The sequence below is a fragment of the Pleurodeles waltl genome, chromosome 6, assembly GCF_031143425.1.
Source record: "Pleurodeles waltl isolate 20211129_DDA chromosome 6, aPleWal1.hap1.20221129, whole genome shotgun sequence".
NCBI classification, from domain to species: Eukaryota; Metazoa; Chordata; class Amphibia; order Caudata; family Salamandridae; genus Pleurodeles; species Pleurodeles waltl.
Genome location: NC_090445.1, coordinates 288,714,940 through 288,730,967, shown reverse-complemented (window position 1 = coordinate 288,730,967; position 16,028 = coordinate 288,714,940). Strand labels below are relative to the sequence as shown.

The 16,028-nt window shown below is 46.2% G+C and overlaps 1 protein-coding gene across 1 annotated transcript in view; it reads right to left on the bottom strand.

The window, feature by feature from the left end:
- LOC138299639 (long-chain fatty acid transport protein 2-like) overlaps positions 1-15,536 on the bottom strand; it is a 645,148-nt gene extending 629,612 nt beyond the window's left edge. The window contains exon 1 of the mRNA XM_069238086.1: positions 14,824-15,536. Within this exon, the coding sequence (XP_069094187.1) occupies positions 14,824-15,298 (475 nt within the window). The 5' untranslated portion in view covers positions 15,299-15,536. The remainder of the gene's footprint in view (positions 1-14,823) is intronic.
- Positions 15,537-16,028: the final 492 nt, after the last annotated feature.

Below are 16,028 nucleotides of genomic sequence, written 5' to 3'. Positions count from 1 at the left end.
GGGTACCTCAGTACCATATACTAGGGAATTATAAGGGTGTTCCAGTATGCCAATGTAAATTGGTAAAATTGGTCACTAGCCTGTTAGTGACAATTTGTAAAGAGAGAGCATAACCACTGAGGTTCTGGTTAGCAGAGCCTCAGTGAGACAGTTAGGCATCACACAGGGAACACATACCTATAGGTCACAAACTTATGAGCACTGGGGTCCTGACTAGCAGGGTCCCAGTGACACATAACAAATATACTGAAAACATAGGGTTTTCACTATGAGCACTGGGCCCTGGCTAGCAGGATTCCAGTGAGACAGTGAAAACACCCTAACATACACTCACAAACAGGCCAAAAGTGGGGGTAACATGGCTAGAAAGAGGCTACTTTCTCACACAACCCCCCCCCAAACGAAGGACAATAAGGCTAACCTTGGCAAGTTGAGACTTTATTGTCTAAGTGATGATACGTAGAGAGTAGCTCTGCAATAGACTGGTTACTCCCTTTATCATCCACTATATGGTTACTTCCCTGTGGGGATGTAAACCACCCTGTTTGAAGTTTTTTAGCTAAGCAACAATGTGAAGATGTATTTTCAGAGTTTCTATCAGTAAGTTTTAGTTTAGAGCAGTGGGAATTGTCCACTGAACCTATTTGCAGTGATGGAAATGTCAGACAGGGATGCTGTCTCAGTAAAGCCATAGCTGGGCAAAAACTTTGTCCATATGGCTGGAAGAGAGAACAGGGATGCTGTTTCTCTTGAGTTGGAGCAGGGCAGGGATGCTGCCCTATTAGCTCCACACTAGGGCAGGGATGCTGTCCTAAGTGTTGTGAGGCAGTGCAGGGTTTCTGCACTAAAGATTCTCTGGGAGGGTTGGAGGGATGCTCCATGTTAACTAAAATGGTGCTCTTTTTCTCACCAATGTTAGTTATCCCACAGAGAGGTACTTCTACCTCAGGGAGTCCAGCTTTGCCAGCTGATGATTCCCTTGGAACAGGTGCCACCCCAGGAGAGGTTTCTCCCACCACAGGAATGGTATCCTGAATGGCAGAGTGGTTAGGGGATACTGTGATACCCTTTTGACCTGAGAGGGATCCTGAGGTTTCAGGCCTTCTCTCCTTTGCTTTTTCATTTCAGTAGAAATGAGAGGGAACAATTCCTCTGGGATGCCCAGCATGGCTGCATGGGCATAAAACTCTACATCAGCCCAACCTGAGGCTTCTAGGTCATTACCTAAGAGACAGTCTACAGGTAAGCTAGGTGATACCACCACCTGCTTAGGGCCAGTAACTCCACCCCAACTAAACTGAATTATAGCTAAGGGAAGAAACTTAGGGGCATATTTATACTCTGTTTGCGCCGAATTAGCGTCGTTTTTTTTCGACGCAAATTTGGCGCAAAACTAACGCCATATTTATACTTTGGCGTTAGACGCCTCTAGCGCCAAAGTAGGAGTAAAGAGCGTCATTTTTTTGCGTGAACGCCTTCCTTGCGTTAATGAGATGCAAGGTAGGCGTTCCCGTCCAAAAAAATGTCTGCGACGCAAATGCGTCATATTTATACTCCCGGGCAAAAATCACGCCCGGGAGTGGTCGGGTCAAAAAACCCCGCATTTGCGCCTCTTTTTAACGCCTGCGTTAGGGCAGGCGTTAAGGGACCTGTGGGCTCAAAATGAGCCCACAGCTGCCCTCCCATGCCCCCAGGGACCCCCCCTGCCACCCTTGCCCACCCCAGGAGGACACCCAAGGATGGAGGGACCCACCCCAGGGACATTCAGGTAAGTTCAGGTAAGTATAATTTTTTTTTTTTTTAATTTTTTTTTTTGGCATAGGGGGGCCTGATTTGTGCCCCCCTACATGCCACAATGCCCAATGACCATGCCCAGGGGACATAAGTCCCCTGGGCATGGCCATTGGGCAAGGGGGCATGACTCCTGTCTTTACTAAGACAGGAGTCATGTAAATGGCGTCTGGGCGTCGTTAAAAATGGCGCAAATCGGGTGGAGGCGATTTTTTGCGTCAACCTGACTTGCACCATTTTTAAGACGCCATAGCGCCACTTTTCCCAACGCCGGCGCTGCCTGGTGTACGTGGTTTTTTTCCACGCACACCAGGCAGCGCCGGTCTGCTTGCGCCGGCTAACGCCATTCAATAAATACGGCGCCCGCATGGTGCTTCAGAATGACGTTAGCCGGCGCAAAATTTTTTTACGCTAAACTGCGTTAGCGCAGTTTAGCGTCAAAAAGTATAAATACGGGCCTTAGTGGAGTTATGGACATCAATAATCTTATACTGTTGTCCAATGATGTGTTGATCAGGGTGCACTAGGTTTTCAGTCACCAAAGTGATACTGGCACCTGTGTCCCTGTAGGCCAAGGCCTCAACACCATTTATTGAAACTGTCTGCCTGTACTTATCCATTGTAAGGGGACAAGCAGCCAGTGTGGTAAGGCCAATGCCACTAGGTGTGACAGAAACTGTCTTGGGACTGACCACCCCATTTTCTCCTATGGACCCATAAGTGAACCCAACTACACCCTTAACTTGACTGTTGCCAGCAGTCCCACCACTAGTACCACTACTGCTAGGGGCACTAGAGCTTGATGTATTAGTGGTGGTAGGCTCAGGGGGTTTACCTGGACAGGACTTATCCCCTGGCCTATGGCCTCTATTTTTACACACAAAGCACCAAGGCTTTTTAACTTGTGTAGGTTGAGAAGAAGTGGAAGAATTTGTTTTATCCCCACCCCCTGAAGAGTGTTTAAGATTAGAAGTGGGATCTTTGGTTTTACCCTTATCCCCATGCTTATCTTGAGATTTTTCACCATCTTTCTTCTTATTGCCATCTTTGTCACCCCCTGTATGAACTTTTCTGTTCACCCTTGTTCTGACCCATTTGTCTGCCTTCTTTCCCAATTCTTGGGGAGAGGTCAGATCAGAGTCCACCAAGTACTGGTGCAACAAATCAGACACACAATTATTAAGAATATGCTCTCTCAGGATCAAGTTATACAGGCTGTCATAATCAGTAACTTTACTGCCATGTAACCACCCCTCCAAGGCCTTCACTGAATGGTCAATGAAATCAACCCAGTCTTGTGAAGACTCCTTTTTGGTCTCTCTGAACTTTATCCTGTATTGTTCAGTGGTTAAGCCATAACCATCCAGGAGTGCATTCTTAAGAACTGTAAAATTATTGGCATCACTTTCTTTCACAGTAAGGAGCCTATCCCTACCCTTTCTACTAAATGATAGCCATAGGATAGCAGCCCACTGCCTTTGAGGGACCTCCTGTACAACACAGGCCCTCTCAAGTGCAGCAAACCACTTGTTAATGTCATCCCCCTCCTTATAAGGGGGAACTATCTTATGCAGATTCCTGGAATCATGCTCTTTTGCAGGATGACTATGGGGAATACTGCTGCTGACACCATGGGTTTCTAAACCCAATTTCTGTCTCTCCTTCTCTACTTCTAAGGTCTGTCTATCCAAATCCAGCTGTTGCTTCTTGAGCTTCAGTCTGGTTTGTTCCACTCTCAATCTATTGAGCTCCCTTTCTAACAATCTGTCATCAGGGTGGGTGGGAGGGACATGCCTTGAAACAGAAGTATGGTGAGAATGGACAGAAGGAGACCTATCCCTTACAGAAGGCACCCTAACAGCTTGGTTAACAGAAACATCACTTCTACTGTGGTGAGAATGAATGCTTTTGCTATGATGTGAGACAACACTATCTGTATGGTGTGACTCTACATCAGTACTAACTATGCTAGACTGTCTAGTAATGGGCAGGCTCTGAAGTTTCTTTCCTGAATCTTTTCCTAGGGGGGTCCCTGGATCAGATTGGGAACCATTAGCTACTTTTTCAACAGATGGGGCCCTTTTGGCCTTATCTTGTTCTCTAAGCATGTTAAGCAATAATTCCAAGGAAGGATTCTTCCCTACACTCAAACCTCTTTCTACACAGAGACTCCTTGCTCCTTTCCAGCTAAGGTGGTCATATGTAAGTTTGGACAGATCAACATTTTGGCCTGTGCCAGACATTTTAGAAAGAGTTTAAGTGACAGAAAAAGTGAGAAAAACTTTTTAGAACTTTTAGAAAGACAGGAAAAAAAACTTTTTAAACTTTTTAAGAACTTTTTGAAAGTTTAGAAGTACTTTTCAGCACTTTAGAAAAGAGGTGAGAAAAGAAATGCAAAACTTTTTGGTTATGTGTACACACACTGAACTTGTTTTGTATATTTTTCTCTTATGAAAAGTACAATGACAAAAGTGGTAAGTAGTCTCAAAGCACTTATCCCACCGCTGCACAACCAATGTAGGAGGCTGGACTGGCTTGTAGTGAGTACCTAGGGGTACTTGCACCTTGCACCAGGCCCAGTTATCCCTTATTAGTGTATAGGGTGTCTATCAGCATAGGCTGATAGATAATGGTAGCTTAGCAGAGCAGCTTAGGCTGAACTAGGAGACGAGTGAAGCTCCTACAGTACCACAAGTGTCATATGCACAATATCATAAGAAAACTTAATACACAGATATACTAAAAATAAAGGTACTTTATTTTTATGACAATATGCCAAAAGTATCTCAGTGAGTACCCTCAGTATGAGGATAGCAAATATACACAAGATATATGTACACAATACCAAAATATGCAGTAATAGTATTAGAAAACAGTGCAAACAATGTATAGTTACAATAGGATGCAATGGAGACACATAGGGATAGGGGCAACACAAACCATATACTCCAAAAGTGGAACGCGAACCACGAATGGACCCCAAACCTATGTAACCTTGTAGAGGGTCGCTGGGACTATTAGAAAATAGTAAGGGTTAGAAAAATAGCCCACCCCAAGACCCTGAAAAGTGAGTGCAAAGAGCACTAAAGTTCCCCAAAGGACATAGAAGTCGTGATAGGGGAATTCTGCAGGAAAGACACAAACCAGCAATGCAACAACAATGGATTTCCAGTCGAGGGTGCCTGTGGAACAAGGGGACCAAGTCCAAAAGTCACAAGCAAGTCGGAGATGGGCAGATGCCCAGGAAATGCCAGCTGTGGGTGCAAAGAAGCTGCTACTGGACAGTAGAAGCTTAGGTTTCTGCAGGAACGACAAGGGCTAGAGACTTCCCCTTTGGAGGACGGATCCCTCACGCCGTGGAGAGTCGTGCAGAAGTGTTTTCCCGCCGAAAGACCGCCAACAAGCCTTGCTATCTGCAAATCATGCGGTTAGACTTTTGGATGCTGCTGTGGCCCAGGAGGGACCAGGATGTCGCCAATTGCATCAGGGGACAGAGGGGGCGTCGAGCAAGACAAGGAGCCCTCTCAGCAGCAGGCAGCACCCGCAGAGGTGCCAGAAACAAGCACTACGAGGATGTGTGAAACGGTGCTCACCCAAAGTCGCACAAAGGGGTCCCAAGTCGTTGGAGAACAACTTAGGAGGTCGTGCAATGCAGGTTAGAGTGCCGTGGACCCAGGCTGGACTGTGCACAAAGGATTTCCGCCGGAAGTGCACGGAGGCCGGAGTAGCTGCAAAAGTCGCGGTTCCCAGCAATGCAGTCTGGCGTGGGGAGGCAAGGACTTACCTCCACCAAACTTGGACTGAAGAGTCACTGGACTGTGGGAGTCACTTGGACAGAGTTGCTGGATTCAAGGGACCTCGCTCGTCGTGCTGAGAGGAGACCCAAGGTACCAGTGATGCAGTTCTTTAGTGCCTGCGGTTGCAGGGGGATGAGTCCGTCGACCCACGGGAGATTTCTTCGGAGCTTCTAGTGCAGAGTGGAGGCAGACTACCCCCACAGCATGCACCACCAGGAAAGCAATTGAGAAGGCGGCTGGATCAGCGTTACAGAGTTGCAGTAGTCGTCTTTGCTACTATGTTGCAGTTTTGCAGGCTTCCAGCGCGGTCAGCAGTCGATTCCTTGGCAGAAGGTGAAGAGAGAGATGCAGAGGAACTCGGATGAGCTCTTGCATTCGTTATCTCAGGAAACCCAAGAGACAGAGACCCTAAATAGCCAGAAAAGAAGGTTTGGCTACCTAGGAGAGAGGATAGGCTAGCAACACCTGAAGGAGCCTATCAGAAGGAGTCTCTGACGTCACCTGATGGCACTGGCCACTCAGAGCAGTCCAGTGTGCCAGCAGCACCTCTGTTTCCAAGATGGCAGAGGTCTGGAGCACACTGGAGGAGCTCTGGGAACCTCCCAGGGGAGGTACAGGTCAGGGGAGTGGTCACTCCCCTTCCCTTTGTCCAGTTTCGCGCCAGAGCAGGGCTAAGGGGTCCCTGAACCGGTGTAGACTGGCTTATGCAGAAATAGGCACCATGTGTGCCCATGAAAGCATTTCCAGAGGCTGGGGGAGGCTACTCCTCCCCTGCCTTCACACCATTTTCCAAAGGGAGAGGGTGTAACACCCTCTCTAGAGGAAGTCCTTTGTTCTGCCATCCTGGGCCAGGCCTGGCTGGACCCCAGGAGGGCAGAAACCTGTCTGAGGGGTTGGCAGCAGCAGCAGCTGCAGTGAAACCCCGGGAAAGGCAGTTTGGCAGTACCCAGGTCTGAGCTACAGACCTGTGGGATCATGGGATTGTGCCAACTATGCCAGGATAGCCTAGAGGGGGCAATTCCATGATCATAGACATGTTACATGGCCATATTCGGAGTTACCATTGTGAAGCTACATATAGGTAGTGACCTATATGTAGTGCACGCGTGTAATGGTGTCCCCGCACTCACAAAGTCTGGGGAATTGGCCCTGAACAATGTGGGGGCACCTTGGCTAGTGCCAGGGTGCCCACACACTAAGTAACTTAGCACCCAACCTTTACCAGGTAAAGGTTAGACATATAGGTGACTTATAAGTTACTTAAGTGCAGTGTAAAATGGCTGTGAAATAACGTGGACGTTATTTCACTCAGGCTGCAGTGGCAGGCCTGTGTAAGAATTGTCAGAACTCCCTATGGGTGGCAAAAGAAATGCTGCAGCCCATAGGGATCTCCTGGTACCCCAATACCCTGGGTACCTCAGTACCATATACTAGGGAATTATAAGGGTGTTCCAGTATGCCAATGTAAATTGGTAAAATTGGTCACTAGCCTGTTAGTGACAATTTGTAAAGAGAGAGCATAACCACTGAGGTTCTGGTTAGCAGCGCCTCAGTGAGACAGTTAGGCATCACACAGGGAACACATACCTATAGGTCACAAACTTATGAGCACTGGGGTCCTGACTAGCAGGGTCCCAGTGACACATAACAAACATACTGAAAACATAGGGTTTTCACTATGAGCACTGGGCCCTGGCTAGCAGGATTCCAGTGAGACAGTGAAAACACCCTCACATACACTCACAAACAGGCCAAAAGTGGGGGTAACAAGGCTAGAAAGAGGCTACTTTCTCACAGCGCGATCTTGCTGGGAACTAATCGATTGCTTTTCATAAATACCAGTTTCATTCTATTGTTTATTCTAGCACTCCTTTGCAAATTCAGCATTTTGCACAGTGCTATGGCGCTCTTTTTTTTTTTACTATGCAAAGGCGAAACCGGGCAAGTCTTTTTGTTCTGATTAGTCACCTTCACACTCATGGCGTGGCGCTTTACATCGTCTCCCTTGTATGAAATTGTATTACTTTTCATTTTCAGATTACGTGGCAAAAAAAGTCCGGTTAGGAGTTTACAATGCTAATAGGTCTAACTCGAGCAAACGTGAGACACATTACATTTCAAATGCTTGTTAATACATGTAAGCCAGTTCTATGACAGAGGACAGGGTGCAATGTTTTTCAAATGTTGGACATGTATCTTTTAGTGTTACATGTCCAGCTGATGAAAAACACTTACATTTGTTTTTCACTACAGCAAGGCCGACGTCTCCCCTATGATAACACTGAATGTAAACTTATTATATTTAGGGGCATATTTATACTCCGTTTGCGCCGAATTTGCGTCGTTTTTTCGACGCAAATTCGACGCAAAACTAACTCCATATTTATACTTTGGCGTTAGACGCGTCTAGCGCCAAAGTTCATGGAGTTAGTGTCATTTTTTTGCGTGAACACCTTCCTTGCGTTAATGATATGCAAGGTAGGCGTTCCCGTCTTAAAAAATGACTCTGATGCATATGCGTCGTATTTATACTCCCGGGCAAAAATGACGCCCGGGAGTGGGCGGGTCTAAAAAACCCGCATTAGCGCCGGATTTTAGCGCCTGGGTCAGGGCAGGCGTTAAGGGACCTGTGGGCTCAGAATGAGCCCAGAGGTGCCCTCCCCTGCCCCCAGGGACACCCCCTGCCACCCTTGCCCACCCCAGGAGGACACCCAAGGATGGAGGGACCCACCCCAGGGACATTAAGGTAAGTCCAGGTAAGTATTTTTTTTAAAAAAAATGTGTGGCATAGGGGGGCCTGATTTGTGCCCCCCTACATGCCACTATGCCCAATGACCATGCCCAGGGGACAGAAGTACCCTGGGCATGGCCATTGGGCAAGGGGGCATGACTCCTGTCTTTGCTAAGACAGGAGTCATTTCAATGGGGGATGGGCTAACGTCATTGAATAAATACGGCGCCCGCATGGCGCTTCAGAATGGCGTTAGCCGGTGCTAATTTTTTTGGCGCAATACTGCGTTAGCGCAGTTTTGCGTCAAAAAGTATAAATATGGCCCTTAATAAGCTGTAACTTCCAAATGGGAACAGGTAAACAGTTCATGCATGATGTCTTTAGATTTGTAATGCAAAATACTATTTTATGGTAAAGTTGGATTTTAATTAAAACTTTGCAAATGCCACTTTTAGAAAGTTACCACTTTTCTGTCGTAACCATTTTAGTGCCTGTTAGCCCATCTCCGGGTCACATGAGCTCTGTTTATAGACAGCCTAGACAGCCACACACAATAGGGAGTTTAGGATTCCCTGGATGGGCCATCACTGGCAGGATGGGAGGGCTGAGCAGGGCACAGCCCTACTTACACTTGAAAAAGCTGTGTCCTGTCTCCACACAAAGGGCTGCTTATCACCTGTAGTTAGCATGGAACTAGGAAAGGGAAGAAGCCTCTAGACTTTAAAGAAAAACCTCTAGAAGCTTCTCCCACTTCAAAGGAAGGACCTGGTATAAATATTTGACTGCAGGCACAAACTTTTCAGTATACTTTTGGATCTGTGAATGTTATGCCAGGAAGAAGGACTGTTGTGCTGCTGAAAGGACTGTCACTCTGCTGGAATTCTGCTCTGAAGAACTTCTGCCCTGCTGTGCTGGCCCGCTGTCCTCCTGCCTGGGTGAGAAGGACTGGACCTGCATCTGCTGAATTCAGGACCACAGAGTGACTCCAAGGGCTGGTTGGCTGGTCTCCTGACTAGAACCTCAGGGAAAGAAGGATCTAACAGACCTGAACCAGGCACTTGGACTCTGCCATATGTGAGTCCAACCCTGCCAAGTGGTGCCGCCCCAGTCCCGGACCCTTGGAAGAGGACTTCTAAATCTCTTTCAGCTCATCTTTTGACCCAGCAAGATTGATGCATCTCCTCTGCTGCAAGGACTATCTCAGGGCAAAGACTCTGCATCAACCTCGCAGCACACATTGGAACCATCAACTGTTTGAAGCTCTCCCGACACAGGCCTTCGCATATCAAATCTCTAGTCAGCAGCAGCTCTTCAGAACCAACACATCGCCTCAACTGCGCTATGCATCCTTGATGCCAGACTTCGCATCGCAAGCCCTCATTGATGGAATTCTTGACAATGATGCAGACGTTGCATCATAGCTTCTCGGAACCAACGTATCACCTCAGCTGAGCGATGCATCCTTGGTGCTGGACCTTGCAATGCTCCACAACCAGGATGTAAAGTACTCTTGTTCAGCAGGCCTAACTGGGTCCCTGGAGCTGGCCCAAGTTCCATCACGGTCAGCCTGAACTTGTGATTTTGTGCCAGTACAGCACGACCAGATACCCACAGTTGGCGCTTTGTGCTTTTTGGGACTATTTTCACTGCAGTCCTTAAAACTGCATACCTCAGGTTTGATTTATTGGATTTTTGTTGTTTTGGTTTTGTTGTATTTTTTAAAGAATAATCTATTTTATTCTGGTGTGGGATTCTTTTGTGGAGCTTATTCACTGTATTACTGTTTAAAGTTTTGCACAAATACTTCAAACATTGCCTCTAAGTTAAGCATGACTGCTCTGTGCCAAGCTATCAGGGAATTGAGTACAGGGTAATTTAGGTTTGTTTGTGACTTCACCCTGACAAGGAATGTAGTTTCTGCTTGACTATGGCTTTACCCCCCTCAACCAGCAACCCATTTTCTTACAGTGGAGTGCTATTTTATTATTTTATTTTGGATAGTGCAGATTCCTGACAGTAATTAACAGATGGGAATATTGCCAAATGATTGACTCTCACTTTTTCAATCACACACAAAATGAAAGACTCATTTTGAATCAAGACCCTGTGGATAGTACAGATTCCTGACAGAGTAATTAACAGATGGGAATACTGCCAAATGATTAGCTCTCACTTATTCAATCACAGACAAAATAAAGCTGCTGACTTGCTAGTCACACATCCCGAAGTTAGATGCCTTAACTCACTTAGCTCAGCATTCTGACAGCTGTACATGTGTTGGACCTCAAACAAGCATAGGTTGGAACAACCCAATGAGTAGACCGAAAATACAACATTGGTCAACAGTCAGTAGAGTGTTTCGGAAGATGCAATTGAAAATATTTCATGAATACATTGTCATTTGACAGAAGGGATTTTAAGAGCATTGGAAAAAATGTTCGCTGTTTTTAAACAGCTTTATTAAAACTGATTGTAAAGTCCTTTTTATTAAATGCATAGAAGCAGCTTTCGATTGTAACGTCCTTTCTATTAAATGCGTAGAAGCTGCTTTTTAATTATCAGATCATTCATTTGCCATTTCAGAGATCTCTATAAATAGCCTGGAAACATGGTTAAACCCACTAAAGCCAGTGGTCGAAGTGGGTGGGATAGGAGGTGCATGACGTGCCCATACTTTTATGATTTATGAAACACTGTTCCCCTACTTTTTGTAAAAAGTCCCAGACAGTTAATTTCAACAGTTTAAATGCCTCAGCTGAAGTGTCATTCAGTGTGTCTCCTGTGCAGTAAAACGGAAACGGGCAGACAGAGAAAAAAAACTTCCTGCCAGGGTGCATGCTGCCTGAAAGAAATGTAAATGTGAGATGCAAGTTAACCTGCAAATGTAAACGATGCTTTTGGAGCCGGGACTGGCTTTAATTGACCTTATCACTCAAACCTTTGTGATGACAAAGATGTATTCTTTTGGAATGGTAGTTTCAAAGAGTTAACAGCTGGGTTGTGAAGTACTAACTTGATGATTTTGACAGAGCTCTGACTGTGTGACATTGTGTGCAGCCTAAAATGATTTGCCACTAATTAATGTCAACATCAGCACTGCATCAATTATGGCAATGTGTTAATTAAAGGTGGGAGTGGGACTGATCATGGCCATACATAGAGTGGATCTGAGTGTTATGCCAGGTGAGCAGTGTTTTATCAACGATCTGGATACTAAATCTGGACATTATCTATTGTAGTGATGGAATGTGGGATTTAATTGTTTTGTGAGGTCATGGCACTCATAGCTCTGGGCTGTGACATTGGTGTAACAAAGGCCCGTGCAGCTCCTGCAGTGCAGGGGGCACAGAGCTCCATGGAGCCCCCTCACCATAGTACCCTGGCCTAAGATCTCCTGAGTGAGTTTGGAGCGGGGGCCCTCCATGTACTTTGCAGGTGGGGGGCTTAAGTTTTGTTACGCCACTGGGCTGTAAAGTGCATGCTTTTAATTGTAATTGTATTTATATCACTGTAACTACACTAGGAAGTGTTGAAGGGGCAGTAATGTAAAAACAATTGCATTTATACACTCCGGGTACTACTAAAAATTATATTTTGGAAGCACTATTTTATATTAAACATGTTGTGCATTTTGTAGCAGTGTATCTTATACTGTATGTAATGCATGTTTAAAATAATGAATTTCATATTCACAGTGCTTTCTGTCACAGGCTGTGACCTCGTAGTCTCTTTTCTCTACTGCACCAACCAAGGCTTAATTCGGGGGATCTCTGGTTACACACAGAACTCTGCAATGCATTAGCTAACAGAGGTTTCATAATTTACTATAGTCAGTGCTTTAAATGGAAAAATAGAAGTGCAGGTACTCTGTGATAGAGTACCTGCTTGTTTCCGAGAAGTGCCGGTACTCTCCAATTAAAAGTATTACGTTTATCTTAAGATATGCCGGTACTCTCCCTCTCAAAATAAAAAAGTGCCGGTACTCAGTACCGGAGAGTACCGGCCCATTTATAGTGACTATAGTGCATTTCCCAATGAGTAAAAATGTTTGTATTTATTTTTCATTTAAGCTGCATGTTATTTTATATGTAGCTACCTGAAAGTGAACGACAAAAAAAACTTACAGAATATTTTTATTTTTTAGACACCTTGTTGATCCTGCCCCCATGGTGACTGACCCTGCTTCCATTGCATGCAGCATCACAATTTTTAGGGTCGAGCGCAAAGCACTCTGTCCCTGGTGTAATCTCTCTATGGGCTTGTAACCACGCCCACGTCACTCCCATCAGTTTGGTTTGGTTCGTGGGCTTGCCTTTTAACATTCGCTTGATTTGATTAGTAAAAGGCATGCCTACGTCATGCCTTTTCCAGTGTTCAGCCCTCCTCAAGAGCACCAGCCAACTACTGAAAACATGCGAGGCTCCATGTTTTCCGTATGGTTTCTGGAATACTTTTTCTCTTTATTTTGCAGTGCGATCTCGCTGGGCAGTAGTTGAGCGCTTTGCATGACATCAACCCTGTCACATGAATATTTGCACTTTTGTCGGTTACATGGATAATTGCACTTTTGCAGGTTACATGGATAATTGCACTTTTGCTGATACGTTTCACTGCGCACGAACTTCTGTTTCCTTTTGAGTGTCTGCTTTGTGCTGATGGCGGCTGTCAGCTCGCTTATATGGAACTTTTACTTTTCAGTTTACGTGATAATAAAAGTCTGGTTAGTTATGTGAAACTGTTTTACTTTTCATTTTCAATTTATGTGGCAAGAAAAGTCGGGTTAGGAGTTTACAATGCTAATAGCTCTAACTCGAGCAAACGCGAGATCCATTGCATTGCAAATGCTTGTTTAATATGCACTTCGACCACTGACTAAAGCAAACTCGTTTGTTGTGCTACCAATTTGCGCTACCTCCTTGTACTGGGGGATCAAGATAGCTCAGTCCCGTTGCTTGGTGTTAGCCTCGCTTCAATTTGGTTGACCTGTTAGCTGGCCCTCCCCCGAAGTTCCGGTCCAGTTACTCCCCTTTTGACTGCAGAGTTTGCTTGTATCGATTTGTTTTTCTGGAACGTTATCGGGACCAGATTTAGGGCAGTGTGAAGGGTCACGCTGGGCGCTGACCTGGAGGGAGCTCGCTGACGGGGGGAGGGCGCAGGGAGGGCGACTGGGGGCGCTGTGTTTAGCAATGGCTTCTAATTTAAAAGCAGGTGCGGCAGAGTGCTTAGTGTCCCCCGCTTTCAGTCAGCAATAAAAATGCGAAGATAACTTGTGATTAGCGAGAGATTTGTCTAGTGGCTGTTTTGACTCGCCAGCGCAGAAAGTTATTATGCCTGCTGCAAAGAACAGGTTTGTAATATGTGGTTCGGTGAGTGGATTAGAAAACTCAGACTTTACCAGCGCTTTAAAACAAATGAAATGCATGAGGGAGAGAGGGGCCATGGAGAGATGAGGGGCATTTATGCAAAGGGGGGTAGGGGAGTAGGGAGGAGTGAGATAATCCGAGGAGTAGTTTATGGGGGGAAGGGAGTGCCAAAAAAGATTAATGCACAAGGCGCCACCAGAGCTGAACATTATCAATACTTTTTTACTGTAGACACAACTTTACCTTGTGCACACTACGTAGGCACGGATGTTAAAACACCAGTTTGATATGAAATGAGTTTTGGGGATTTTCGTTGGAGTGTCTTTAAATTTCGAAGATTGTAAGATTGCAGCTGTTAACGTGGTGAGGCATGGTGTTTCTCACAGAGTGCCTGCGGTATTGAGAGAAGGGAGATTGATTACACCATTGAGTAGTAAACCACGTTAGATCCTCAGCGAAGTGTTTTCAGCAACCCAAGAACCGCCATTTAGTAGCGGGTTTTATAAACTGGCGAGTGTAGTGGTCGGCTCCTTATACTGTTTTTGAGCGTGCTGTGCATAATGACAGAGGTTAGTAATTAGTGAGAAGTGGGTTACTTCACACCCTGTGGGGTGTGCAAATACTCGACTCTTGTTTGCAGGTGATAAAGACATTTTTTTTTAGTTTGTGCTGTGAGCTTAGTACATACACATTCGATCTTAAAAAATATGCACTTTTCGTTCCCCTTGAAGTCACAATTAATTAATTTATCCCTGTGCATTTAGTTCTTTTGTTTGAGCACTGGACACTTACGTCTCATCTAAAAAGGCTACCTGATAGCTCCATGTGTTCCAGTACAGGGCGCTCATCTCACAACCGTTCAATTCTGGGAGTTGCAGTTTTGTATACTTTACATGGTACAAATGCACTCCAGTGCAAGAATGGAATGGTTTGTAAAATGCTGTCCCAAGACTGAAACACGGTGTCGCGTCCTGGTGACAGACTTCCAGGCTTCACACAGAATATTCAGTTTCTCCTCACGAAACAGAGCCGCCCCTCGACTGTAAGGTGAAGTGTAAACCTGCGCACACTTCTGAACGTAAGATGCCTCTTTATACTACTGACATTGATTAGTAAATTACTCTCACGAAGACCCACTCACCTGCAGATGTAATAAGCATACTGGCCCCACTACACTTAAAGCAGTGCAGCAGGGATTTCGACCGGAGGTTATAATTGAGACAGGCCATGGAGCATCCGATCTTGCACAATGCCAGCCAAGTCCAAACATAAGCGGGACAATTCTCCAAGAAGACGGCGGCGCAGCTTCCAGGGCGCAGGCTGCTGTGCTCCAGCAGGGCGCGAGCTGCCTGGTTGCTGAGTCTGTCCATCTGGGAATACGTGTACTCCTCATCACCGAACACCAGAAACGGCTTGTCCGGTACCCGCTGCACGTGCTCTTTGAAAGTGTCCAGAAAAGTGAAGTTCGGATTGCGTTTGACCTTGCGTTGGAACTTTATATAGGACCAAACGAAGCTTAGGACGAAGGAGACATCTTGCCACCAGTAAGGGAAGAAGTGACTGAGGAACAGAGGCAAGAAGAGCAACCCGGCCGCGGCAGTGTAAAGAGCAAACATCCTTAAAATAAGAGTAGCGCGAAATCCCAGGCTGACCTCGCAACTGACCAGCGTGCAGGGGAGAGGCAGGATCTATTCTACACAAGGTGGGCCTGGTCTCACGCTGAGGGGAGGAGGGACAAGGCCTTCCCTCTTCTTACAATGTAAACTCAGTGGTATAACCTTCGTTGCAACATTTACGACAGGTCCTATGCCCCGTCATGCATGGAGCAAGACAATCTAACCTAGATAAGCATAGGCACTGAGCCTCCTGGTAATTGTGCTCTATTTGTCATATGTTTGCAGTGGCAGCCCGTCCTGTACGGCGGAGGGGCCACCCCCCCCCACACCTTTTGCCCTCCATGAAGAGTGTCTGTCAGGCTGAACAAAGGTCAGCCTGACAGACTCTTCATGTTCAGGTTAGGCAGCCAGGAGCAAACATGCACGATTTGTGCAGACTCCTGGCTGTCAGAGCTGAACTTTGCTGGGCTGAGGAGATCACAGCTCCTATGGGCGTGACCTCCTCAGCCCAGCAAAGGTGCCTCGAGGCCCTTTCCTGGGTGACGAGGAAAGTGTCACCAATTGACTCTCTCCCTGGGCGCTTCAGTTTAAGCCCTGAAGTGCCCAGGGCGAGTGTCAATCAGTGACACTTCGTCACAGAGTAGGGTGGGGTCAGCAGTCTCACTGACCCCATCCCACTCTGTGACTAGGCTGGAACTGCTGCCTTCCCTCATTGGCTGACATAGGGATA